The following is a 26,748-nucleotide window of genomic DNA, read 5'->3' on the forward strand; positions in this document are numbered from 1 at the left end:
CAATTTATTGGCATAGAAATTTTTCTGACGCAAAGACCAACGTTATTGGACAAAATTATTTTCCAATATTTCGATCTACGTTGAAAGCCATTTGTACCGTCCATATAAAACCACTTTAAAAGCCTTCTACATTCGTTTTTGTATTATTAATTGTTATGTACCGCCCCTGTGAAAACCACAAATCCCGGGGAATAAAAAATATTCGATGAAACAAATCGACATAATATTTCTCGATTAATCCTTTCGAAAACAAATATAAAACACTATTGTGCATTTGTAAAAGTAATACAATGAAAGTGGAAGAAACATCGTCGTTTGAACAAAAATATTCACACGGAAACATATATTTTCATTTATTCGTGAAACAGAAATAACTGCGGAAGGAAATTTCAATATTTACCTTTTTATGTATACTCTGTTTTTTAATTTATAAAACTCAAATAAAATTGTTACGAAATGTTACAGTTTTAATTCCCTGTGCAGAGAGGACTTTTTAACTTTAATTTACATGTTTTCATGGCAAAATATGATGGAGCAGCAATTTATAATTTTTTCAAAGGCTTTGCATTAAAAAACGAAAAATTTTGTACCTGAAATTTATGGATAAAGAGTATTTGTTATATTTTATTTTCATTGATTTAAAATTAAGTCGTTTTAATTTACTAAAAATAATAAATACTTAAATCCCTCCTTTTTATTAGAAAAATACGTTTATTGGAAAATTAAATTTCAGAATAAAAATATTAAAGTACATCCATTCTAAAATTAATAATCTCCAAAATATTCTGAGATATCTTATTACGTAGATTCTGATTAACTAATTTATTGAGGTTTTTTTCTAAGATGAATATTCAAGCGAATTGCGTAGAATCTTTGTAATATTCATCTCGGATAAATTAAAACACGCTACATTTACGTGCGAAGAATTAGCGAATGGATGATTCATGCACGCAACACTGACGTTACACAATAAGAAGACCGTCTGCCATTAAGGTGTTAATAATCCATTTAGTTTTCCGTTGCGTAACGCTTGTCCATTTTTCTTTTTCGCCACGCGCGTGCTTCTTTTCGTAGAACGTTTAAAAATATTTTATTAAAATAATTCCTTCGTTTGAATTGCGGTCTCGAATATTCCATTAATGGACGGTGAGTATAATAAAACGATGAATTCATTAACATCTTTAAGAGTTAAAAATTTTTTGTACAGTGTTTAGAATAGAATTTTTACTGGGATTCAATGACTTGACCGGAATAGTAATTTTTCACGCGTTTAAACGAACAAAGTCGATAAGCACATACAAGAGAACTTATTACACATAAGGAAGGAAAAATAATTGGTATAACGAGGTCTATACACTTATGACCCATTTTCTTCGTAAACGCGTCGATGCACCTGCAAACTTTTTAAATCGAGCCACGTTTTATATTCAGATAAATGCCCGCCATTTTAGAGAAGTTCATATTAAGCGTTCAAATAGTGAAAGTGAAACTTTTTTAAAAATTAGGAGTACCAAATTGATTTGGATACTTTTTACAGGCTTAATAAATAATAAAAATTTTCTTAACATAAACTGTTTTGTTTACATTGAGTGAGTAACTCTGACGCTTTTTCGAATATTTCTAAAACGCACAATTCGTACTCCACAAGACTCCAAACTATCGATTTACGGGGAAAGAGCAATTATACCTTTAAATGGCGTTAGATCCTCGTTAGTGCGATAAGAAAAATTGAGCAAAACGAAAACGACGAACGCGACAAATTCAAGCGAAGTTCGAGGACCGTTGGACAAACGTTTAACAGAGCTAACGCGTCCGGCATAAAACGGTTAACAAATTACAAGGCCTGGCCAGTGGCTCGATGCACAATAGTCTGAACGGACTATTCATGGCTCGTAATTGATCGTTTGTCGTGCGAGTTACGCTTCATTTCTTGGACTCTAGCGTTATCTTAGAGCCGCAGCCTTCGTTTGTCACTGGGCACTGTTTGGCGCGCGATACTCGTGATACTACAACCCGGGAGTATGCGAGTTTAGCGCAGATAATTTTCATGGAAAAGTGCCAACGCGAGTCAAATAGATCGAGTAACTCTCTGCGGTCTGTTATAGTAGCGGACAAAAAGTTTCACGCGACTTAACTTTATCTTTTCGATGGATAATAGCAAATGAGTCGTAGGTCTTAGGATCGTGTGTATGCTTGGACCCTATTTATGATGTAGCAACTTTCGAAACGTAAACAGTACTTGGAATTACATTCGAACACGATGGCGCCTCGATAATAAGTTCAATTAAATGAACGAATAACTTTCACGGAAAGTGCCAACGCGAGTCAAATAGATCGAGTAACTCTCTGTGGTCTGTTATAGTAGCGGACAAAAAGTTTCACGCGACTTAACTTTATCTTTTCGATGGATAATAGCAAATGAGTCGTAGGTCTTAGGATCGTGTGTACGCTTGGACCCTATTTATGATGTAGCAACTTTCGAAACGTAAACAGTACTTGGAATTACATTCGAACACGATGGCGCCTCGATAATAAGTTCAATTAAATGAACGAATAACTTTCACGGAAAGTGCCAACGCGAGTCAAATAGATCGAGTAACTCTCTGTGGTCTGTTATAGTAGCGGACAAAAAGTTTCACGCGACTTAACTTTATCTTTTCGATGGATAATAGCAAATGAGTCGTAGGTCTTAGGATCGTGTGTACGCTTGGACCCTATTTATGATGTAGCAACTTTCGAAACGTAAACAGTACTTGGAATTACATTCGAACACGATGGCGCCTCGATAATAAGTTCAATTAAATGAACGAATAATTTTCACGCAAAGTGCCAACGCGAGTCAAATAGATCGAGTAACTCTCTGCGGTCTGTTATAGTAGCGGACAAAAAGTTTCACACGACTTAACTTTATCTTTTCGACAGATAATAGCAAATGAGTCGTAGGTCTTAGGATCGTGTGTACGCTTGGACTCTATTTGTGATGTAGCAACTTTCGAAACGTAAACAGTACTTGGAATTACGTTCGAACACGATGGCGCCTCGATAATAAGTTCAATTAAATGAACGAATAACTTTCACGCAAAGTGCCAACGCGAGTCAAATAGATCGAGTAACTCTCTGTGGTCTGTTATAGTAGCGGACAAAAAGTTTCACGCGACTTAAGGAGTTATTGCTGTCTAAACTGTCAATTTCACGGTCCTTTTTGTGATTTTTTTTCTAATGATAGGTAGGCTGTTTTGTACTGAGACTTTGTAGATATATTTATTCATCTTATAAGCACGTACAATATTTTTTTCATAGAAAAATATTAAAAATCGTGGGAATTATAACTTCTTATTCAATGGCTCTTTTGGAAAAGGTGCTCCAATGGCTTCCAGGATTCCAGATAATTTAAAACAGAGGGGGTTAAAGTATTTTCATAAGAAAGATTGTAGTTATAGCAGGAACTAGGGAGAAGTCAAAATCCTGACAACTAAAGAAATGGCGACGCTTCAAGTTTCGAATTTCTATTTGTTAATAGTTCTTTTGTCTTTAGCGTATCAAAAAAAATAGTAAAACTATATATTTTTTTAAATCTCTAGTTCCAGCTATAAAGGCGTGTCTGCTGAATATTCTCTCCAAATATGAAGTAAATCGGTCTGCTAGATCTTGAAATATCATGTAAGCCAGTTTAAACACGTTTTTTTAAACAAGAAGCTATAACTCTCGCAATTTTTAATATTTTTTGATGAAAAAAATACTGTACATACCTATAAGACGAATAAATATTTCTGCAAAATGTCAGTACAAAACAACCTACCTGTTGTTAAAAAAAAATCACAAAGAAAGGCCGAATAAATGACAGCCTAGACAGCAATACTCCCTTAACTTTATCTTTTCGATGGATAATAGCAAATGAGTCGTGGGTCTTAGGATCATGTGTACGCTTGGATTCTATTTGTGATGTAGCAACTTTCGAAACGTAAACAATACTTGGAATTACGTTCGATCACGATGGCGCCTCGATAATAAGTTCAATTAACACAATATAGTAAATTTATAATAAAAAGATTTATGTGGAAAACATCGATAAAGCTAGCAGTCTACGCCCAGAACATAGAGATTGTTGTATCGCTATGCAAGGAGAAAATATTATTGGAAAATTTGAATCTCAAACAAGTTAGGAAATAAAAATTAATTGCTCGACGTTTAGTCGAAAAGTTAACTTTCCTATCGATGTGCAATAGCGAAATTTTCTCTTACGATGCTTCGTTTTCCAGGTATTGGCGTATGAAAATTTGTTGTATACGCGTCTGTTCATCACTCACTGTATCTACTTACGAACAGATATTTTTAAACTCGATTTTCTCGAAAACGAAGCATCCTACGAGACGAATTTTAAAGTATTACGAATAAAGGAACACTCTGATCACGCCAATTTGATATTTTCCGTTTCCTTATCCGTTTCATGGTAAGTTTGGAACAGCGATTTCCCGTGCTTTCCACCGGAATTATCAGACTAGAATAATTGCAAGTTGAACGACTTCGACAGCGAACGGCTCTATTATTAACGCGACAGTCGAACGTTGCTAATTGATCGAACGTTTCATTGTTACAGCCGCGATTGTTTGTAACGATAAAACGAGGCATCCTTGGGTAATGCTCGTGGATGCAGTTCGCGGTCGTTGATGCGAGCATTTCGATTCGCAGAATACGAAAAGGCGATCGAATTAGTATCGAACGGAATCGGTGAATATAGAACAAACTAGTGAGATGATTTCTTGAACCACTTTAAACATCAGAATTAACGGAAAAGGCTCGTAAATATAATTACATTGATTCAGAGTACGAGCAAAATTATGTATTGTATAAAAATATTAACAACTTTGAGCAAATTCTAGGGAATCTCTAAAAATGGAAAATTTGAGGGCAGTTGTTTTGTTTTCTTTTAGAGTTTAATATGTGTTATGTCAAGAATCTAGAGCATTTCTAAAAATGGAAAATTAATAGCGAAAAAAATAGTATTCCTATTTGAAAAGCAACCGTTAGTAAAAACAATGATTTATTTTTTAAATTAATCATTGTCGATTCTTAGAATAATATTTTGTAAGTTGGGAACAGTACTTTCCACTAAGAATAAAAGCAATAATTGCCATTTACAGTAGAAATTCAAAGTTATTCATCGACTCAAGCTAAAGTTTGACATAAACATTCACTCGGTCCCCCCTTTTGTTATTTAAATAAATTCTATCACTCTCACAGTATTAACAAATTAATAAAATTGTACATATGGTAATGTGCGTATGAAGTAATAATTTTATAATTTAAAATTCCTCTTGCTATGCAGGGTGTTCGGCCACACCTGGGAAAAATTTTAATGAGAGATTTTAGAGGCCAAAATAAGACGAAAATCAAGAACGCCAGTTTGTTGATTGAAGCTTTGTTAAACAGTTATTAATAAAATTATTGTTAAAAATGATTAATAAAATTTATCTACCTACACGAATTTTTTTCTCGAAAGTACGTAGGATTTCGAGGGTATGTCTATTCACCAAAAATGATTGTAAACAACCCCTGCAACTAAAAATAATTTTTTTAAAAAGGTTCGAAATTTTTTAATTTCGTCGCAAAATTTGTCCACCTTTCTGAATTTTTTTCTCGAAAGTGCGAAGGATTTCGGGGTTATGTCTATTCACCAAAAATGATTGTAATTAACCTCCGCAACCGAAAATAATTTTTTTAGAACGATTTGAAATTTTGTAATTTCGTCGAAAAATTTAGGCACCTACCCCCTGACGATTTTTCTTAAAAATTCCTTTTTCATTTTTAGTAATTTTGTTTGACCCGCTACGGAAATTTTGTTTAATACTTTTTTGTAGGTACCTATGAGCACTAGTTCAGAAAAAAATTTCATTGAAATATATTCATTATTATAGGAGTTATGGCTGTTTGAAAATTGGACCATTTTTATGGGGTTTTTCTAACATTGCGGGTTTAAGGACCAACTTTTCGAATATTTTTGGAATTTCTACGTATTCTTCACTAAAATACGCGTCGTTTGCATTTTGAAACATTAAAATCGTCCAACCCGTTCAGGAGTTATGATATTTTAAAGATTTACATGAAATTACGGACAAACATTTCTGGCCAGAAATTATATTTTCGGTGAGGAATTTTTTTCTCGAAAGTGCGTAGGAATTCGGGGGTATATCTAATGACAAAAAATAATTGTAATTAACCCCCGCAGCCAAAAATATTTTTTTGAAAACGATTTGAAATTTCTTTTTTCGCCAAAAAAACGTTAATAACTTGTTAACAAAGCCTCAATCTACAAATTGGTATTCTTGATTTTCGTCTTATTTTGGCCTCTAGAATCTCCCATTAAAATTTTTCCCATAGTTGGCCGAACACCTTGTATAGTCCTAACTCGATAGTCAGAACTGTTTTTATCCTTCGTTTTAAAAATTAGTTTTCAAATCTATCCACGGATGCAATTACAATTATATTGATGTCAATTATGTTTTCGTTGAAACCACTCACAGAAATTTCTAAGCGGGATTGGAAAATGAACGAAGGGGGATGGCTCTCGGTACGTTGGGGATTTATTTCGATATTCTCGATAAATATGGAGGAATCACGCGAGAGATGCACGATGATCGAGAGCAACGGTTCACGTTGAAGCAAACGCATTATTTACGCATACGCGTGTCCGTTCCACTCCGCTCGGCAATTTCAATTTTCAACTTACGACTGTTGGTTCGAGGTCCGCGCGGCATTGATTTTATTGGTCTAACAATAACCACAGTTGTCTGTCCGATAACGCGGCAGGCATGCGCGACGAAAGCCTCGAAACAAACAGCGCGGAGAAAGCAAGAAATTTTTCGAAACCCGCGTCTGCCGACGAAACATGATGAAACATAGAAGTCTCGCGGAGACGAGCACGAAAACCTGACGTCTGACGAGTAAAAAGAAGAGCAAAAAGGGGGACGGGGGGTACGAGGTCACGGTGTGAACTATCGAGATAGAGAGCAAACAATAATAACACCAATGCGTCATGAAAACGCTCTATTTTACGTAATGCACTATAGTCCGTCAAAGATGAGACCAGTACTATATTTTACCCCTTTTGCATCATTGGCGTGTTGCATAAACTCCACGTTGGGGGTTGGAATTTACGTAGAAAGTGATTTACCAATTTTTTATGCAGATAAATTTAGATTATACACGAAGATATTTTCTATTTTTCACGTGGAATCTTAATCAGTGGTTTGAGTAGTTAAAAACAATATAAATAGTGCTCTTTCGGTAAGAATAAAACATTCCTAAACTAGTCAAGGTAAATAAACAGTTTTCAGATAAGAGTCATCCCTTTAAACTAGATCTGTTATTCAGAAAATAATTTACCAATTTTTTAAGTAGTTAAATTTAGATTATGAATGAAAATTTTTTGAAACTTTTTATTTTTCACTTGGAATCTTAATCAGTGATTTGAGTAATTAAAAACAATATAAATAGTGCTCTTTCGGTAAGAATAAAACATTCCCAAACTGGTGAAGGTAGACAAACAGTTTTCAGATAAAAGTCATCCCTTTAAACTAGATCTGTCATTTAGAAAATAATTTACCACTTGTTTAAGTAGTTAAATTTAGATTATGAATGAAAATTTTTTGAAACTTTTTATTTTTCACTTGGAATTTTAATCAGTGATTTGAGTAATTAAAAACAATATAAATAGTGCTCTTTCGGTAAGAATAAAACATTCCCAAACTGGTGAAGGTAGACAAACAGTTTTCAGATAAAAGTCATCCCTTTAAACTAGATCTGTCATTTAGAAAATAATTTACCACTTTTTTAAGTAGTTAAATTTAGATTATGAATGAAAATTTTCTGAAACTTTTTATTTTTCACTTGGAATCTTAATCAGTGGTTTGAGTAATTAAAAACAATATAAATAATGCTCTTTTTGTAAAACATTCCTAAACTAATCAAGGTAGACAAACAGTTTTCAAATAAAAGTCATCCCTTTAACCCCTCAACGTTCATGCTCGAGTTTAACTGCTTTGAAAAACGATATTTGTTTAACCTAATGGTTTAAAGGATGATAATATTTATTTTCTTTCAAATTATACGTTGGATACAACATTGTAAGTAACAAAAACCGCATTTTTAGAAACAAATTCAATAAAGAAAACTGATCATTCTTGGTTAACCCGAAAAATATGAGCGTTAAGGGGTTAAACTAGATCTGTCATTTAGTAAATGATTTTCCAATTTTGTAAACAACTGAATTTAGATTATAAGTGAAGATATTTTTGTCTAGTTTGTATTATTACGATAAAGGTGTATTTTGTTTATTTTCGTACAATATAAATGAATTGAACAGAATGAAAACGAATCACAATCCATTTCCGTGTCCCATAGGTGTAATTGCATTCGACTACAGAGGAACTCGACCTGAAAAAGCACGAGCTTCGCGATGTTTGTAAACGTAAAACGGCAAATAGACCGAATTTCCATTCGGCCACTGTAACTGACACGACGTTGGAATAACAAAATGACCCGGTCGCGTGACTTCGCGAGCGATCGTTCGCAGAAAATCCCGAAATCGGAAGTTCTATTTCGGAAAAATAACGCGTCAAAGTTGAAATAAAGCGGCAGAGTTGCCGTCAGTAGCAGTTGTTTGCTTCAAATATTTACGGTTGCATAAAAAATATTCAGTTCTTGTTTCGCTCGTAACAGTTCTGTTTCGAAAAAAGCGATGTTTACTAAATTTGACACACAAAAAATGTTAACGAAAGTAATAAAGGAACGATTTGTAATGACTGATAGACGCTGTAGTGAAACTGTTGATACAGTAATCTCCAGATAAGTGAAACGAACTTTACGTTTCTTTATTGCGAACGTAATTATCGCACGTGGGTCGAATTTCGTGTTGTAAACTACGATTTTTGTAAACATTATTATTATCGATGGACTAATAATGTTTTCATGGTGGAAATGAATCCAAAAACGCCCATATTCGGACTATTTTCAATTATACGTAATTGAAAATTTTTTAGAAATTCGAGTTACAGATTATTAATAGTAGTAGGAACAATGTCGTATTTGAGAAAACCTTGCCAATCTGCTGATGGTATTCTCATTAAGATGTAATTAACAATATTTCTGGAATAAATTGACTTATTAGATATGTGGTGATTACTGTAAAAAGTATAAACAGAAAAAGAAGTCTATTACTTTTAACCACTTAATAAAGTCATTTCACTGTTTTCAAATGCTTCTAATAAAAATGTATCATTTTATAATCTGTCACAGTTATCTACTGTACTTAAATAAACCATGCCTTATATTTTCGAAACTACAGCCAAATAAAATTCTTTTCTCTCTCGTTTCCGAACTCAACGTACGTAAATACATGTGAACAAAAAAAGCTTGATAATAAAGAATACAAATTGCTGTTTAAATTTGTGAAAGTGTCCTGAAAGTTTCATAAAAATGGGAGACCAGAAAAAAAGCTGTACGGCGCCAGGCCAGGAAAACCAGGGGGCTCTGAATTGTAAATATTGAATTTTTTAAAAATCGTGGACTTCCTGGATCGATCTGATACCCCGCGAAATCGATGGTGCGTTTACTCGCGACACTTTGAACGTAGATTGTACGGTGAAAAAATAAGGCTTCCTGTGATAATTCCACGTTGATATCGCGCGTTCCCGGAACAGTAGGATTTCATCGGAACGAGTACAACGAAGAGTGCCGTCACTGTCGTTTCATTCATTTCTGTGGATTTCCTGTTCGAGGATCCAATAAAGTCGTAAAGCGCCGTTTGTTCCACATAACTTCAGAGACTTGGTTATCCATTTACAAAGGGGCTTCCTCGTATTCAATGAATCTGTTATACACAAGGGTTGCGAAATTGCATTAACCTCGTCGCTTCTTCCGTTTTTAATTGGCACGATACGGTTTTACGCGACCTGTTTCGTATCGGTTTATCGGTTTCTGCGTATTTCTTGCCCGGCTCTCGATTCCACTTTCATAATCTTCCCTCGTTACCGGCGAGATCCTTGTCGCGAGATTATATTAACGACTCGGAATCTGCGAGGCAAATTACGGGGGAAAACTTTTCGAAAAATTATACCGTACCTGGAAACTCCATGGACGGTTGCAAAGACAACAAAGCACAGTCGTTATTTTATCTTATTCGAAATATACTCAACTATTGATTATTCAACAGTGGACGAAAGTTCTTTAACCCCTTTAATTTTGTTGTTCGTACAAGAAATGACCACGAGAAAGAGTAGATTCGTTTCACGAATACCTCCTGAATGTAAAAACATCTTGATTTTAATAGACAATACTTGATGACGAGTGAGTAGCCTCATGATTGTGAAACATGTCATCAAGAACAAGAGTCAGACTCGTCATTGCATGGCAAGGGGTTAAGAACACTGTTTTGAATAAACAGAACTTTGATAACAATATTAAAGAAATAACGAAAAGCAGGAAACCCAATGCACAGAATTTAAACACAGTATTTTATTTCTGTAATAACCGATACATTACTGTTTAAAATTTCAAAAATCTGAATTCGTATTCTTAGTTCCCTTTTTTTTGTTTCTCGTCTACTTTCAATGAACTTTGCTTTACAAGCAAGCCTATAGCTTGGTCCATTTTGTAGCTGTGGACTCACCAAAAACCCTCACTTATCACGTCCAGTATAGTGTGTTAGGCAAACAGTAGCGCCGCGTTAATTGACTGCGACTCGAGAGCATGTATCGAGGGACGCGCTTCCAGGGACTCCCAAACGCTTTCTTTGTTCGTTGACCGACTAAAATATTCGAAAATGAAATTATTCGAATAGCCCAAGCCTCGCTTAGTATCGCAACGAGCCTCCGAGGAATGCTTCCGTCGACAAAGCAGGTTGGCTCTCGTTCTGCCAGTCTCTCTCGTCCTCGTCCTCGTCCTCTTTCTCTTTCTCTTCGCGTCTTTCCGGCATCTCGCTTGCCGCGTATAAATAGCACGATCCGAAATTACCAACAGTCCGGCAGGCAGCGCCGCAGAAGACGACGTCATCGAAGAAAAGTCCCTGCGCCGAATGCGTCGACCATAGCCGGGGAAAACGCGTGGGGGTTGCTGAAGTTTTGCACGCTTATGCACCGAGACCAACGCGAACGACGACCATAAACAGCGGGACGAAAAATAGCACGCCTCTAAATCAATCTAATCTTTGCTAAGAGATTTCAATTTCTCCTATACAGAATACTCCTTTGAAAACTTTTCATTTAAATATCTTGAAATGCATTCTCAGGGAAAACAAAACTCTCCTCGGAGGTGAAATACAACAGACTTTTGGGGGAAAAAAGATAACTTGTATACAAAACCATTTTTTTTATTAGACTTCTAAATCGATCTAATCTTTGCTAAGAGATTTCAATTGTAAGTTGGGAACAGTACTTTCCACTAAAAATAAAAGCAATAATTGTCATTTACAGTAGAAATCCAAAGTTATTTCTCGGTCTCCCCTTTTGTTATTTAAACAAATTCTATCATTATCACAGTATTAACAAATTAATAAAATTGTACATGTGGTAATGTACGTATTTAGTAATAATTTTGTAATTTGAAATTCCTCTTGCTATGCAGGGTGTTCGGCCACACCTGGGAAAAATTTTAATGAGAGATTTTAGAGACCAAAATAAGACGAAAATCAAGAATGCCAGTTTGTTGATTGAAGCTTTGTTAAACAGTTATTAATAAAATTATTGTTAAAAATGATTAATAAAATTTATCTACCTACACGAATTTTTTTCTCGAAAGTACGTAGGATTTCGAGGGTATGTCTATTCATCAAAAATGATTGTAATCGACCCCCGCAACCGAGAATAATTCTTTTAAAACAACTTGAAATTTTTTAATTTCGTCGCAAAATTTGTCCACCTTCCTGAATTTTTTTCTCGAAACTGTGTAGGATTTCGGGGTTATGTCTATTCACCAAAAATGTTTGCAAGTGAACCCGGAAACCGAAAATAATTTTTTTAGAACGATTTGAAATTTTTTAATTTCGTCGCAAAATTTGTCCACCTTCCTGAATTTTTTTCTCGAAACTGTGTAGGATTTCGGGGTTATGTCTGTTCACCAAAAATGATTGTAATTGACCCCCGCAACCGAGAATAATTTTTTTAGAACGATATGAAACTTTTTTTTTTCGTCGAAAAATTTAGGCACCTACACCTGTCGATTTTTCTTAAAAATTCGTTTTTCATTTTTAATAAATTTATTTGATGCTGTACGGAAATTTTGTCTAATACTTTTTTGTAGGTACCCATGAGCTCTACTTCAGAAAAAAGTTTCATTGAAATATATTCACAATTGTAGGAGTTATGACTGTTTGAAAATTGGACCATTTTTATGGGGTTTTTCTCATTTTGCAGGGTCAAGGACCAACTTTTCGAATATTTTTGCGATTTGTACATATTCTCCACCAAAATACGCGTAGTTTGCTTTTTTAAACATTAAAATCGTCCAAACCGTTCAGAAGTTATGACGTTTTAAAGATTTGCATGAAATTTTAAGGAAGCATTTCTGGCCAGAAATATATTTTCAGTAAAGAATTTTTTTCTCCAAAGTGCGTAGGATTTCGAGGGTATGTGTATTAACCAAAAATGATTGTAATTGCCCCCTGCAACTGAAAATAATTTTTTTAGAACTATTTGAAATTTTTTTTTTCGCCGGAAAATTTCACACCTACTTGAATTTTTTTCTCGAAAGTGGATAGGATTTCGAAAACATGTGTATTCACCAAAAATGATTGTAATTGACCCCCGCAGCCAAAAACATTTTTTTCAGAACGATTTGAAATTTCTTTTTTCCCCAAAAATTTTCCAGTCGGTATGGAACTTTAAACGTTAATAACTTTTTAACGAAGCCTCAATCTACAAATTAGTCTTTGTTGTTTTTTTTTTTAATAGAAATGTGTGTTTCTATTTACAAACTTTTGTTCTACTGGGGAAAAAAAGATAACTTGTATACGAAACCATTTTTTTATTAGATTTCTTTAATAAAATAAGGATGTGCATCGACTAAATTACACAAAGAATTTTCTTTAGAATTTTTTAATTAAGTTACTTTTTATATTGATAAAATTTTGAATACTTGGAATGAAATTTTTCAGTGATGTAACACAGCCATGTTATAAAATTACTATTATATTATAGTACTTATTGAAAATTTCAACGATCACTGCCATGCAATAATATCAAAAGTATAAGAATTGAGGAAAATCGCAAATTGTAAAGAAACGTTCTTCATTGATGAACTATTTTGAATTGCAATGTTCTTCGTAGCAATAAATATAACAGACTCGCTTAACGTCAGAGCGCTTTACGCGTTCGTTATATAGATTTTGTAATTAACATAACGTCAACATTAATACGTGTCGCAAAATATTAACGACAGCAAACAGGAGCATTTCTAAGAATAAATGCTTCAACGTCGACAATGATCACCATGTAATGTAACGATACGTCATTTTCCGGTATTAGACGTCATCTTATCAACACGAGAAACGAACGCGTTTAAGTTACATTATGAAGCAACGCTTTCGCATATTGCAGAATTGATCATTGATTATTATTGAAAGCAAACAACTATAATTCTAAGAATGACACACACCGCGTCTGCTACGCAATGACGCGTAAATTCAAAGCAACTTTGTAAAGGAAATGTGCTGCTGGTGCCGAGTACATAATTTTTCGTATAAAATTCATACATAAACCACGGAACGTGGGAATAAACAACACGTGTGTACCTTTTTGCATTCCCCGTTCAATGACAATTCTACATTCGAGTTTCCTCGATGTTAGTAAACAATTCCAAGAAGACTGTGAAACATAGTTATTCCGAATAGGATTTCTCATAATTCGTGAAAAGCAGAATGCTTGAAAATACGATTCCCAAAGTTGTATTTGACATGATTCAAATGTCGATTCTCAACTTTTTAAAGAACAATGATTTCGAGGTTGGATTATTAACCCCTTAAGGAGGTATTGCTGTCTAGACTGTCAATTTCACGGCCCCTTTTGTGATTTTTTTTCTAATGATAGGTAGGCTGTTTTGTACTGAGACTTTGTAGATATATTTATTCATCTTATAAGCACGTACAATATTTTTTTCATGGGAAAATATTAAAAATCGTGGGAATTATAACTTCTTATTTAATGGCTCTTTTGGAAAAGGTGCTCCAATGGCTTTCAGGATTCCAGATAATTTGAAACAGAGGGGGTTAAAGTATCTTCATAAGGAAGGTTGTAGTTATAGCAGGAACCAGGGAGAAGTCAAAATCCTGATAAATAAAGAAATGGCGACGCTTCAAGTTTCGAATTTCTATTTGTTAATCGTTCTTTTGTCTTTAGCGTATCAAAAAAAATAGTAAAACTCAATATTTTTTTTAAATCTCTAGTTCCAGCTATAAAGGCGTGTCTGCAGAATATTCTCTCCAAATTTGAAGTCAATCGGTCTGCTAGATTTTGAAATATCATGTAAGCCAGTTTAAATGCGTTTTTTTAAAACAAGAAGCTATAACTCTCGCAATTTTTAATATTTTTTGATGAAAAAAATACTGTACATACCTATAAGACGAATAAATATATCTGTAAAATGTCACCACAAAACAACCTACCTGTCGTTAAAAAAAAAATCACAAAGAAAGGCCGAATAAATGACAGCCTAGACAGCAATACTCCCTTAACGTTCGTGCTCGAGTTTGATTGCTTTGAAAAATGATATTTGTTTAATCTAATGGTTTAAAGGATGATAATATTTATTTTCTTTCAAATTATACGTTGGATACAACATTGTAAGTAATAAAAACCGCATTTTTAGAAACAAATCCAATGAAGAAAACTGATCATTCTTGGTTAACCCGAAAAATATGAGCGTTAAGGGGTTAAAAGACGCGTAACGGCAATATAAATCAACGGACATTGGAAAAATTAATTTTAATCAATAGACTGAGCGTTCATTATGTCTGAGAATTTTCTCGATAACGAGGATTTTTTTTCGCGTTTGGCCACGAGCCTTAATTGCTTACAAATGGAAATCCGAACGAAGGAAAGTTCTATTCGCGCGCAAACCGACGACCGACTGATCTGAACTGTTGAACTTGCCTCCTTCCGCTTTCGTAATGTAATTCTCGCATAAAACCGTAAGAATGACCTTCCAGGCCTTGAATATTAAGCGATCTGATAAATGCGCATTAAACGTGCACGTCTAGGCTGTCGTTCGATCCGACTAATCGAAACTGATAGTTGTTTTAGCACGAGCATCGCGTTTTACAGTTTCCTTTACGCTACGCGACAAAATAATAGGACGACTTTGAAATTTTTCCTGTTTCTCCAAACTACGTAGTAAGATATCCTTGACTATGATAAGTCGCTAATAACCCCGATATCGGTACGACTCTAAACTCGAACAAAACAAACAGAATACGTAAAAAGGTTTTGTCCACTCGTCAATTTAATAGGCAAACTACGAAACGAATCGAAAAAAAGTTATTAATCGTTAATAGAACGTAATTCGAAAGATACTTCAAAGCTACTATGTTACTATTCTCCGTTTTATCGAATCTGTTTTTCGTATAAGTAGAAATAATTACTGGAAAGCTGCGTGAATAATGGTTTCTTCGTACGTTACTAAAAAAGGAACATTATTCATACTTTTATACAAGGTATCCTAGTATCGATGGTTAAATCGAGAAGAGGGGATGATTCTACATGAAGAAACAAATCGAGAACGAAGTATAAAATTTGTTCGTTCGAGGCTTCGTTTTCGAGATACACAATTGAATTTGAACAAGAGTTTGATCATGTCTGTCCACTATCCACTGTTTCTACTTACGCTGAAACACTTGCTAATTTAGTATACCGAAGTATCTACTAAACTACTGATATTATTTAATTTGTAAGATTGCAAATAATAGGGACAAATTACCTGCTGACTGATGACATTTATCCTGTAATTATAACATTTCCGTTTCTTCGAAGTAAAAAAATGTCATGTTGAAAAAGCTATACGTACTTCTAAAACGGTAAAAGGTACAAAAACATGTCATTGAGCAAAATTAAATGGTATTGAACATAATTATATTAATTTTCATGCGATGGAATTCTATAATTTGGATTACACTGTTTAACCTAATCGTTCAAGAGTCATAACATATTAAAGTTTACTGAATTATTTCAATGTACCACTGTTCATTTTTGAACATACTGTTACACATTAGAATATTTGTAAACAAGAGTTTACGTCTAATATCAATCAATTTCTTTGTTGATAACTCTGTGGCATATACGAGTAGTGAAAAAAATGTATTTATTTTGTTTATTAAATGTAATTAAAATGGATGTGGTCGTGTAAAATTGTATACAGGAACGTATCCTCGTCAAAAACAAGTTTCATATATCTATAAATGAATTCTACAAACATAAACACTAATAAACAGCCGTGTATCAACATATATAATTTATTTTTCTTTGACTTTTCATAAAACATACAAAATAGTTTTATCTTTCTTTTAAAAGTATGTCCTTTTAATATTAATGGTTTCTTAAAGCAAGACAAGGTTACCATTTATATTTGTCTATAGTAATAATTGCTTGAGCTAATAGTTCCTTAGAACCAAATAATACTCGTACAATAAAAAACCCAACTTTTCCACTGCTTTTACAAAAGAAATTCTCATCCAACTCGAATTTCTGAATCGACGAAACAAATTTGTCGGTATAAGATCAAACAAAAAGCGCTTGGATATTTCCCACATGCAACGGGTGCAGTTAAATAATCGAATGAATATTCTTATCGTAGCTCGAGCTTGCTTATAACATTATGTAGGTACTTGTTTACTCGTTCGTTATATCTGCGACATATTTTAATGAGATCGTTATGAAGAAATCGGGAATTGTACTCGTTTCTTGCGCGTATTTTTTTAAACTGCAGTTTATGTAGGTATGTTTTGCCCATTATTAACATCATATATTTAATTATTTCGTTATGAAACATCCTGTTAAGACGTTGGCTTATTTTCACATGGAAGATTTTATATCTTCGACGTCGAGTAAGAAACTGTTAAATCCCGATTGTAAAAAGCGCTCCATTGCGCGTCGCATGAAAAAAGCACGAAGATAAAACGATTGCTTCACTCGATGAGACATTACGCACGAAACAAGACGATACGTTTACTTGGAATTTTTTCGACAGTAAACTTTTTACGGGTACGGTAATCTTCCTATAACACGAGTCATTTGAATGAAATTCTCGCGCGAGTAACCTTTTATTCCAACAATTTCTTGTTAAGATAAATCCTTATCCATATAGAAATTTATTCGTCTAGACAAATAAACTGTTATTCCCAATTTCTATCCGTTACCCGAATAAAATTTTCCCTCCACTATGGTGTCGCGAACGCGATCGATAAAACGTGTGTATATTTTGTTTGCAGAGACTCATACTGTGGCGATGACAGACCCACAGTTGTCGAACAATAACAATAATAACAACAACAATAACAACGATGGCGAGCCAAAGTACCTGCACAAAAAGTTCAAGAAGATGGCGACGACGGAGGTTGCGCCAAAGCTGGAGCCAAAGAAGGACACCGCGGCCAACAACGGTTCTCCAGAGGCACCCAAGAAGAAGGATTCGGCCAAAGACTCCAGAGAGTCGCTCAAAGATCCGATCAAGGTCGAGGCCTCTCCGGAACCGGGGGATGGAGAGCCGACGGAGTCCAGGAAAAGCGGCTACGTGTGTCCTTATTGCAGGCTATCGTGCGCCAAACCGAGCGTCCTGCAGAAACACATACGAGCCCACACGAACGAGAGACCGTATCCTTGCGTGCCTTGCGGTTTCGCGTTCAAGACGAAGTCGAATCTCTACAAACACTGCAGGTCCCGTGCTCACGCCCTGAAGATGGAGGGTGGCGATGCCAGCAAGGTACATATTCGCTGAATTGTAAAAAATCGAAAAAAGAAGCAACAAACTGAAGAGAGATCACCAAACTGAAACTCTGAACAGTGGTAGATTTCGACATCTCTTTTACAGTAATACAGGGTTAGAAACACGACGTAGTTTAAATTTGGTTTGCATTCTCTTTGAAAAGTCCTTTAAAATTAGTTTTTATCGTCCCTTATAGATCGAATAACTGTATGTCGTAATTATGTATTTTAGAAGGTTAGTTTGGTCTAAAACTTAACAACAAATCGATCTGTTGTCGCGTTGCTTCGAAGTTGTACGAAGAACGAATTATCAGACGGAATCAATTTTCTTAATATTAAAAAAGATGAGTTTGTACCTTCGATAAGGCTCGATTGGGCGAATGTTCGCAGGTATCGGAGGACTCGGACATAAGCCTATCAGACAGCGCGAGCAACGGAACCGGGACACCGCCGCCCCCGCCATCATCGACGCCGACGTCGACCATGTCTAGCATAAAAACGATCAGGACCGGGAAAATCTACAAGCCAAAATTCCACACGGCGCTCCAGTGCGTCAACAACGACACCGAAACGTCTTCCCTTTCATCCGTTTCTTCCAATAACAGTTCTTCCTCGACTGCTGTCGCCACTTCCAAGCCCAATCCAGAGCAAGTACAAGAGCACATCGACAAAATCATCACCGATAACCAGGCGATCGTCGACGCGGTGGATCCGCGTCTGCACAAGCTGATGCAAAGGCAACAGAGTCTCGTCGAGACGAAACAGTGTGATCAGCCGTTGAATCTCTCTTCCATCGAGGAGTCCGCCTCGAGGAAACGATGCTACAGCGAGAGCTTTATCCGCGAGGGCAAGGACTGCCCGAACAGCTCGGACGGTTCGTTGATCAAGGATCTCCTCCTGAACAATCCGAACACGTGCCAAGAGGGGGAGAACGAGAATTACCGGTGTCCGTCTTGCAGCATGCACTATTTGAGCATCGAGGACCTCGAGGCTCACCGGAGATATTCTTGCAAGGGCATCGCGAGCCCCCACAGGGAGTGCCAACTGGACATGGAGAAGAGAGAGTCCGATTTCGAATCAAAGTCTTCCGATTATTACAATACGCTGCAACCCTTGCCCTCCCCGGGGCCACTGTTGGGTAACACGAGGCTCGTGGACGCGTACGCACCGCCCGCGAAGAAGCAACGCTCGGAGTCCGTGCCCACGACGCTGCGATCGCTCGAGGAGTTGAGCAAATACCCGCGACCGAATTCGCTACAGATGTTCGGCGGGGAGGTGAGGATCCTGGACAACACCGGTGAGACGAAGACGATGAGGATCGAGCCGCGGCAAACGAACTCGCCCACCAGCGAGCAGCACATCGTGAGCAGCAAGTGCGTCACCTCGGAGACCGCGTCGATCGTGGTCAGATCGGGTCTCCATTCGGGGGGTACGATGGTGCACAAGCCACCGGGCACGCCAGCCAGCACACCCAGTTCCTCCATATCTTTGCCCAACACGCCGCAGATGTTGGCGCCGATCATGCCGAACATATCAACTCCGAACATAGCCCCCAGCATGTCGTGCTACAATTACCTGGAACCCCACCTGAACCCCCTGACCAGCATCACTGCCTACAATCCGTTGACATTGCCCCAGCCGGGCATCACGAATATCCTACACGGCGGCAAAGTTATACCGTACGTGCCCGGCATGCCCGGACCCCACACCCTCACGCCAGCCATAGACATATCTTCGAGCATAGCGACGAGCAACACCGGTTACAAAGTGATACCAGGCTTGCCCGGCCTCCACATGATTCCCCAGCCCCTGGACCTCGCCAGTCCGGTGAAGATCCAAACACCAAGCGTACCTGGTATCCCGGGGCCGATGTCCAGTGGACATACCACGATGATGGGCCAGCCACTGGACCTCGCCAGCCCGGCCAAGGACTCGAAACTCGGCTTCAAGACACCCAACAGCGATGCCTCGAAGCCCGGGTTCACGAGTCCGAAAGTTCCTAGCGTTAAGATTGAGACTTCCACGGACAAGTACCGCAGGGTGCCGCTCGCGGGGGAGATCGCCAAGGTGGAGCTTGACCGTCATATCAAGAATAGCGTGGCCATGAAGTACAAGGCTATGGAGAGTCCGCGGGAGAGGCGAGAGTTCACGTACGACAGGAGCCCCAAAGCCGAGAAGGCGTTCGGGTACGCGAATGGCGTCGATCCGAGCAACTCCTATAGCAAGCTGAGATACTCGCCGAAGGAGTCGTCGTCCGAGAGCAGGAAGAGGCTGTCGACGTGGAACGTCAGCGAGCTGGAGTCCGGCAAGACACCCGTTGACCCTTTGGGGTACAACGCGGGTAAATACGATTCGCCGCCGCCCGTGGAGAACGGCCGCGTGAAGACGAGTTTCGTCGACAGTCGGGGCAAATCAATCGAGAGCTACGGCGCGGTGAACGGCGCGAAGACGAAGCCCGATTCCGTGGCGCCGATGGTACTCGTCAACTTGGACGCCTCGAAGACGGACGCGCCAAGCAAAGCTTCCGTAGATTTAATCGTTAAAGTAGACAAGCCTGAGGCGAGATCCCCGAAGAACGGCGACGCCACCAAAGAGGAGATAAACTCGAGCAAATTTCTAAGGCCCACGTCCTTGCCGCTGAAGCCTGGCACCTTCACGCCGAAGAAGCATCATGGCATCACGCCCACGGCGAACACGCTGCCGCTGATCAGCCCGGAGACCCCGCGACCAAAGAAATCCTACGGGCAGCTTTACCTGAACGGACACGCCTACACATATCTAGGCCTCAAGTGCTCCACCAGGGTGTTTTACTGCACCCTGAACCGACCCCAGCCGATGTACGTCACCCAGCAGCACGGTTTATCCATGTACTCGAACTGGAAGATATGCAAAGAAGCGCCGCCCGACGTCGACATGGCCCATTACGATTCGAGGCACAGGCCTCTAAATTACACCACCGCCTCCAAGAAGCAGGAGGACATTTTGACGCATTCCTCGCAGAGGCCCACTACGCCGACGAATCCCGACAACGGATCGGACAGTGACATGCAGGAGAAAGCGAAGAGGGTCAAGATATTCGATGGCGGCTTCGAGAGCAACGAGGACTACACCTACGTTAGGGGCAGAGGTGAGGAAACTATATCTCTTTCTGTGAATTCCATGTTGTAAACTGATTCGACGTTAGGTGTTTATTGTAAAGAATTTTACGGAGTGCTAGGGGTACCAGCTTTGAAATGGTTCCAAGATTTTAGGGCTATGAAAATTAGAAGTTTTGAAGGTTTAGATAGATTTGAGAGTCAAGAACCACTGCTGTATTTTATAAATAGTTTCCTTTTAACTACACCATCGTTTTGCATAATTAAAAATGTAAATTTCTTTGTTATGTCAGGTCGGGGTCGATACGTTTGCGAGGAATGCGGCATTCGCTGTAAAAAGCCGTCTATGTTAAAGAAACATATCAGAACGCACACAGACGTGAGACCGTACACGTGCAAGCACTGTGCTTTTAGGTAAGATTTTGAACATTCGAATTTAGTACACTTAAACTTAAACTACATACAGTAAAATTCCGATTATACGGTATACTCGGGACTGGGGCAATGTCGAAATTCAAATATGCCAGATAATTGAACTATACCTACATACGAAGTGATAAACACGAGGAATATAATCGCAAACGAGTTATACGAGTAGACCTTACATCCAATGTATTTTTTCGGCCCAATTTTTTGGGACTCTAGAGCCCCATTACCATTTATGTGTCACTCGCAACATTACCAACAGGTTGCAGAAATGAACACAAGAGGAAGTGAAGCAGAAAATGAAACTATAGAAACATTTCTAGCCACACACTATATTTTCGGTAAAGAATTTTTTTCTCGGAAGTGCGTAGGAATTCGAAGATATGTATTCGTCGAAAAATTTCTCCACCTGTCCCTTGTCGATTTTTCTTAAAAATTTGTTTGTGATTTTTAACAAACAACTATGGGTAATGTAGTAATACAATTTATTAATAAAGAATAAAATATATAAAATTCCTACGCTCTATTCGTCAACTGTTTAGTATCCACTGCCAAGATAAATATGCCAATTATTCAGACATTCCGGATAACCAGATGTTGAATAATCAAAACTCTACTATACTTCAAAATGTTTCATTAAATTTTTACAGAATTTGTTGTGAGTTCAAAATGTGCGCGGATCGCGGTAAACCTGAAAGCCCTCATTGTATCGAATTAATGTCGAATTAATATTGTCCATCAAAAACGGTTAATATTCTATTATCTGTTTCCATTCATCGTGTCCCGCATTTCTAACTAATATATTCATTATTCAATCATTCTAATCAAATTATATTCACCGCGTATAGTTTCAAAACCAAAGGCAACCTGACGAAGCACATGAAATCGAAGGCTCATTACAAGAAGTGCGTCGAGCTGGGCGTCGTTCCCGTCCCCACGTCGGTCTGCGACGAAAACATCGACAAGGACGCCATTGCTCGACTGGCCGCGGGTGGAAACACCGAAGAATCCTCGGAGGAGGAGGATGAGAGCGACGGGGACGAGAGCGAGGAGTCGGGAAGCGAGGAACAGGAAGCCGCGCAGAGTCTGCTGAGCCTCTCTCAACGGAACACGAACAGATTCCCAGGACTGCTTCCGTCCGGAAGACCCACGACCTACCCTTACACCCTGACATTTCCAACGACCTCTACGTCGTCGACCGTGTCGGTAGCCGTGAGCAACTCGCCTCTGAGCAGCCAAGGTTGCGTCAGCACACAGGCAACCACCCTCGTTCGAAACGAGTTGCCCTATCGATATTATTTCCCCTCGAGCCGTAGCGCTCCGGAGGAATCAAGGACGACCGTGATTCAATCGTCCAAGAAGGAAACCGCCGACGTGGAAGTGGACGAGGTAGACGGGGACTCGCGTAACAGTTTGCCTCAACCCATGGATCTCACAACGAAGCCGGCCGTGCAACCCTTGCCGTCGCCCATCTTGCAAAGGGCCAAGCCAGCCGACATTTTGACCCCCGTCTCCGAGCCGGTGCTGCTCCAAACGATCGTCCAAACGATGGAAAGACTGCCGATACAGGGAAGGGAATGGAAACCGGATGCCGAGGGCCACATGTTGCAAGCGTATCTGACCGAGAGGCACGTGATGGACAGCAAAATCAAGCAACAGTACCGAGTCGGGAATACGAAGATGGATAAGCATCCGAAGGACAGAGACTTCTACCTGAGGCAGTTGTCACCTAAGTCGAGGAACATGGAGCCGAACAACGTGTCCACGGTGACGTACACCGACCCCAGCAAGATGCAACAGACCGTGATGGATTCTAGGATCAAGCACGTGTCGAAGCATACCACGGATGAAATCAAGATGGAGATCAGGGAGAAGATTTATCAGAACAACGTCGCGGTGGAACGACGGTCCTTCGACATCGAGTCGATACACAGGGACAAGGAGCAAGGCCGGACGATCGTCGAGAGAGATAATTACGAGCATGGGTTGATCAATCCCGTCAGTTCGAAGACCAGCATGGAGTACGGTATGCCTAAGAGTAACAATTGCGTAGAGAGATCCAGCTATTCCGTGGAGTCGCCTAACAGGAGTACGCCGCAGAGCGTGGACTGCCATTCGCCCAAGTCGTTCAACGCCGACGTCAACAATCGGCTGTTGTCGATACCGCATCTGAACAACGACATCGAGCGAAACTCGGTATTCGGTTCGATGAAAGCGATGAACGAGTTGGAAAGGGCGCGGGAATGTCACGCGGCGAATCAGGAAATCAGGCAAACGGGTCACGAGATCAGGGTCGCGACGACGGATCATCGAATGCAGAGCCAGAGTCCGCGTAATTTGGACATGAGGCCGCCCAGCAGAGAAATGCGTACGCCGAGCCAGGACTACAGAAGCCAGATGCAAGAATTGCGGCCACCCGGCCAGGACTACAAACTCTGCAGGCAAGAATTGAGGCCCCCCAGTCGGGAATTCAAGCCACTGGTCCACGATATACGCTCTGGTCAAGAGATGGTGGCCATGAACAGCATGGAGATCAGACAGAGCAACGTGGACAACCGTCCGCCCAGCAGGGACATGATCCTGTTGTCGGAATACAGGCACGCGCAGCCTCAGGAATCGAGGGTGAACTTCGAGATGATGCCGTTGGCCATGCACGAGGCCACCAAGATGCAAGATGTCTCGAGGCCGCAGATCGTGGACATGAGAAACGTGGATCGCGTCGAAATGAAACATCCAGAGATGACGAAACAGAGTTTGGCCGAGAGCATCAAGCACACGGTGGCGCGGAAAATGGTCGTCGGAGGACCAGGTTTTAGATCTCCCTCGCCTACAGCGGGGAATCTCAAGCCGCAAGCAGAGTTCTTGCAGCCCTCTAGCGGACCTGCGCCCAATTATGTTAGGTGAGCTACGCACGAACAAGCTTTTGTTGATTGTCTTATACTACTATGATCGCTAGAGGATCATTTACAGGGGTGGAACGCAACAATAACTTTTAAATTATTTCTTCTTCGTTTTAATATCATTTTTACCGTGATTTTATGCATACCTATTTCGACCAGAAGGGTGGAAATAATTATTATTGAGTTATTGTATTTTTAATATGGTGTTATTTGGAGGAAAATAATTTTAAGTTACTATTATATTTTCTAGCTATTTAGCTCTCATTTTGCTCGTTAAATATTAAATGATAACTATGATAAAAGGACGTTTCGAGCATGATCTATGATCTGTCATCGTTCTGAAAAACTTGCATTCCTTTGCAACGCCGTGCTGGTTCTTTGAATACAAAAAACTATGCATATTCGCGTTTTATGTCGTCATCATAATTCTTGAATCATCTCCCACTCGAAAAATACGCAATTACTCTGAAAAGGTAATAGTCAAACGGAACGAAGTCCAGATTGTACACTGAGTGAATTACAGATTCAATAATAAAAATATGGTTTCGAATCAAAATAAATGAAAACGCAGACAAATGGAAGATATATTTTCTTAATCGAAAGAAATTTCCCTACAATTTATTAATATCTATCCTTTGTTTCGATGAAAAATTTAAAAATAACCAGAAAGTTAAAAGTTGCCTAAAATAAGCAATATATTCTGGGATGCACTAATTTTATCTCTTATGAAAAGTCCTATATGAATAATAAGAAACTAAACACCTGAATATTGAATTCCAAGACATATAAAAATACACAGAACATAAGACGATAAAAAAGTAAGAAAAAATTTGTTTAGAATTGCGAACAAATACTTCCATTTATATTTTATCTGAATACAAGCTCGCTACTAATTAATTCCACGATTATTCGTTAGTTACACCACTAGTCGATACTTTTTCTTTTAAAATCGATTTCTTCGGTGTTCGACGGAGGGTGAATTATCGGATTTTCCAGAGCAATGCAATTTTCGATTGTCAATAGTTTGAAATATAATAATTCGAAAGTTTCGTCTTGTAACTTTTCGTGACTTCACGAAGGGTCTATAGACTATAAATCCCTAACTCTTGAAGGGGTGCTTCAGAAGTTACGAAACGAAACGTCGAATATTATAATATTTCACTTCATCGACCAATCGAAAACGAAATATTACTGTGGAAAGTCTAGTAACGAACCTTTCTCGAATTATTTTTAAAATAAGGATCTCTTTGTTGTTTCGTTCGAATGTCGATATAGCGTTGGTCGAAAGAACTGAATCTACCGAATATAGTTACAGTGTGACCGAAGATGGGAGAAGCGTCTGTGGGATTTGTAACAAGGTGTTCAACAAACCTAGTCAGTTACGGTTGCATATCAACATTCATTACTTCGAGAGACCATTTAGATGCGAAAGTTGCGCAGTTTCATTCCGAACCAAGGGTCATCTGACAAAACACGAAAGATCTGTTTCTCATCACAATAAGGTAATTTAATTATGTCATTCTATCGGGATGAAATGTTTACTAAGTAATCGTTCAAATAAATGTTAATCGAACGTTTATATTACAGGTCAGTATGACTTCTACGTTCGGAGCAGCAACTACCAGCAATCCTAGACCATTCAAGTGCACCGACTGTAAAATAGCGTTCAGAATACACGGTCACTTGGCGAAACATCTTCGTAGCAAGATGCATATTATGAAATTAGAATGTTTAGGTAAATTACCGTTCGGAACGTATGCTGAAATGGAGAGGTCCGGCGTCAATTTGAACGACATTGATACTACCGACTGTGATAATAGTCTTACTAGTCTTCAGGTACGTAACCCGGTCATTTAATTATTCTTTAACAAAATTAAAATAGATTTTAATCTGTCTCGAGGAGGCATTCAAGCTCAAAATGTTTTGAATTCTATTTATTATGACTAATTCGATCAGAATCCTTGTACTGGAAATAATAATATTCAGCTTCGGTTCAAAATGTACCCGGAGCCTACCGTTCAACCAGTCATACAAAAAATAAATAATTCTTTGCGACTAAACTTAAAAAATGAATCGAAGTTATATAATTTTGAAGTGTATAAGTTGAAAAAACACAGTCTTGAAGAAATTAATCAAATATAAAATACCATAATGATGCACTGATACAATAAGAATTCTGTCTATTTTTGTATACGTGCAGGGTGTTCGGTCACCCCTGGGAAAAATTTTAATGACGTATTCTAGAGGCCAAAATAAGACGAAAATCAAGAATAGCAATTTGTTGATTGAGGCTTCGTTAAAAAGTTATTAACGTTCAAAGATGCGCCTGTAGATAGGCAACTTGCGTACGCAGCTGTTCGCAGA

At 38.5% G+C, this 26,748-nt stretch overlaps 1 protein-coding gene across 3 annotated transcripts in view; it reads left to right on the forward strand.

Moving 5' to 3' along the window:
- Positions 1-26,748, forward strand: part of LOC143348511 (uncharacterized) — a 50,288-nt gene that overhangs the window by 17,653 nt on the left and 5,887 nt on the right. For 2 of the 3 annotated variants that reach the window (XM_076778795.1, XM_076778813.1), the window contains exons 2-7: positions 17,471-17,961; positions 18,354-21,090; positions 21,352-21,472; positions 22,333-24,384; positions 25,694-25,886; positions 25,972-26,220. In XM_076778795.1, the coding sequence (XP_076634910.1) occupies positions 17,471-17,961; positions 18,354-21,090; positions 21,352-21,472; positions 22,333-24,384; positions 25,694-25,886; positions 25,972-26,220 (5,843 nt within the window). The remainder of the gene's footprint in view (positions 1-17,470; positions 17,962-18,353; positions 21,091-21,351; positions 21,473-22,332; positions 24,385-25,693; positions 25,887-25,971; positions 26,221-26,748) is intronic. The other variant, XM_076778804.1, reaches the window with a different exon arrangement.

The sequence above is a fragment of the Colletes latitarsis genome, chromosome 2 (genome assembly GCF_051014445.1).
Source record: "Colletes latitarsis isolate SP2378_abdomen chromosome 2, iyColLati1, whole genome shotgun sequence".
NCBI classification, from domain to species: domain Eukaryota; kingdom Metazoa; phylum Arthropoda; class Insecta; order Hymenoptera; family Colletidae; genus Colletes; species Colletes latitarsis.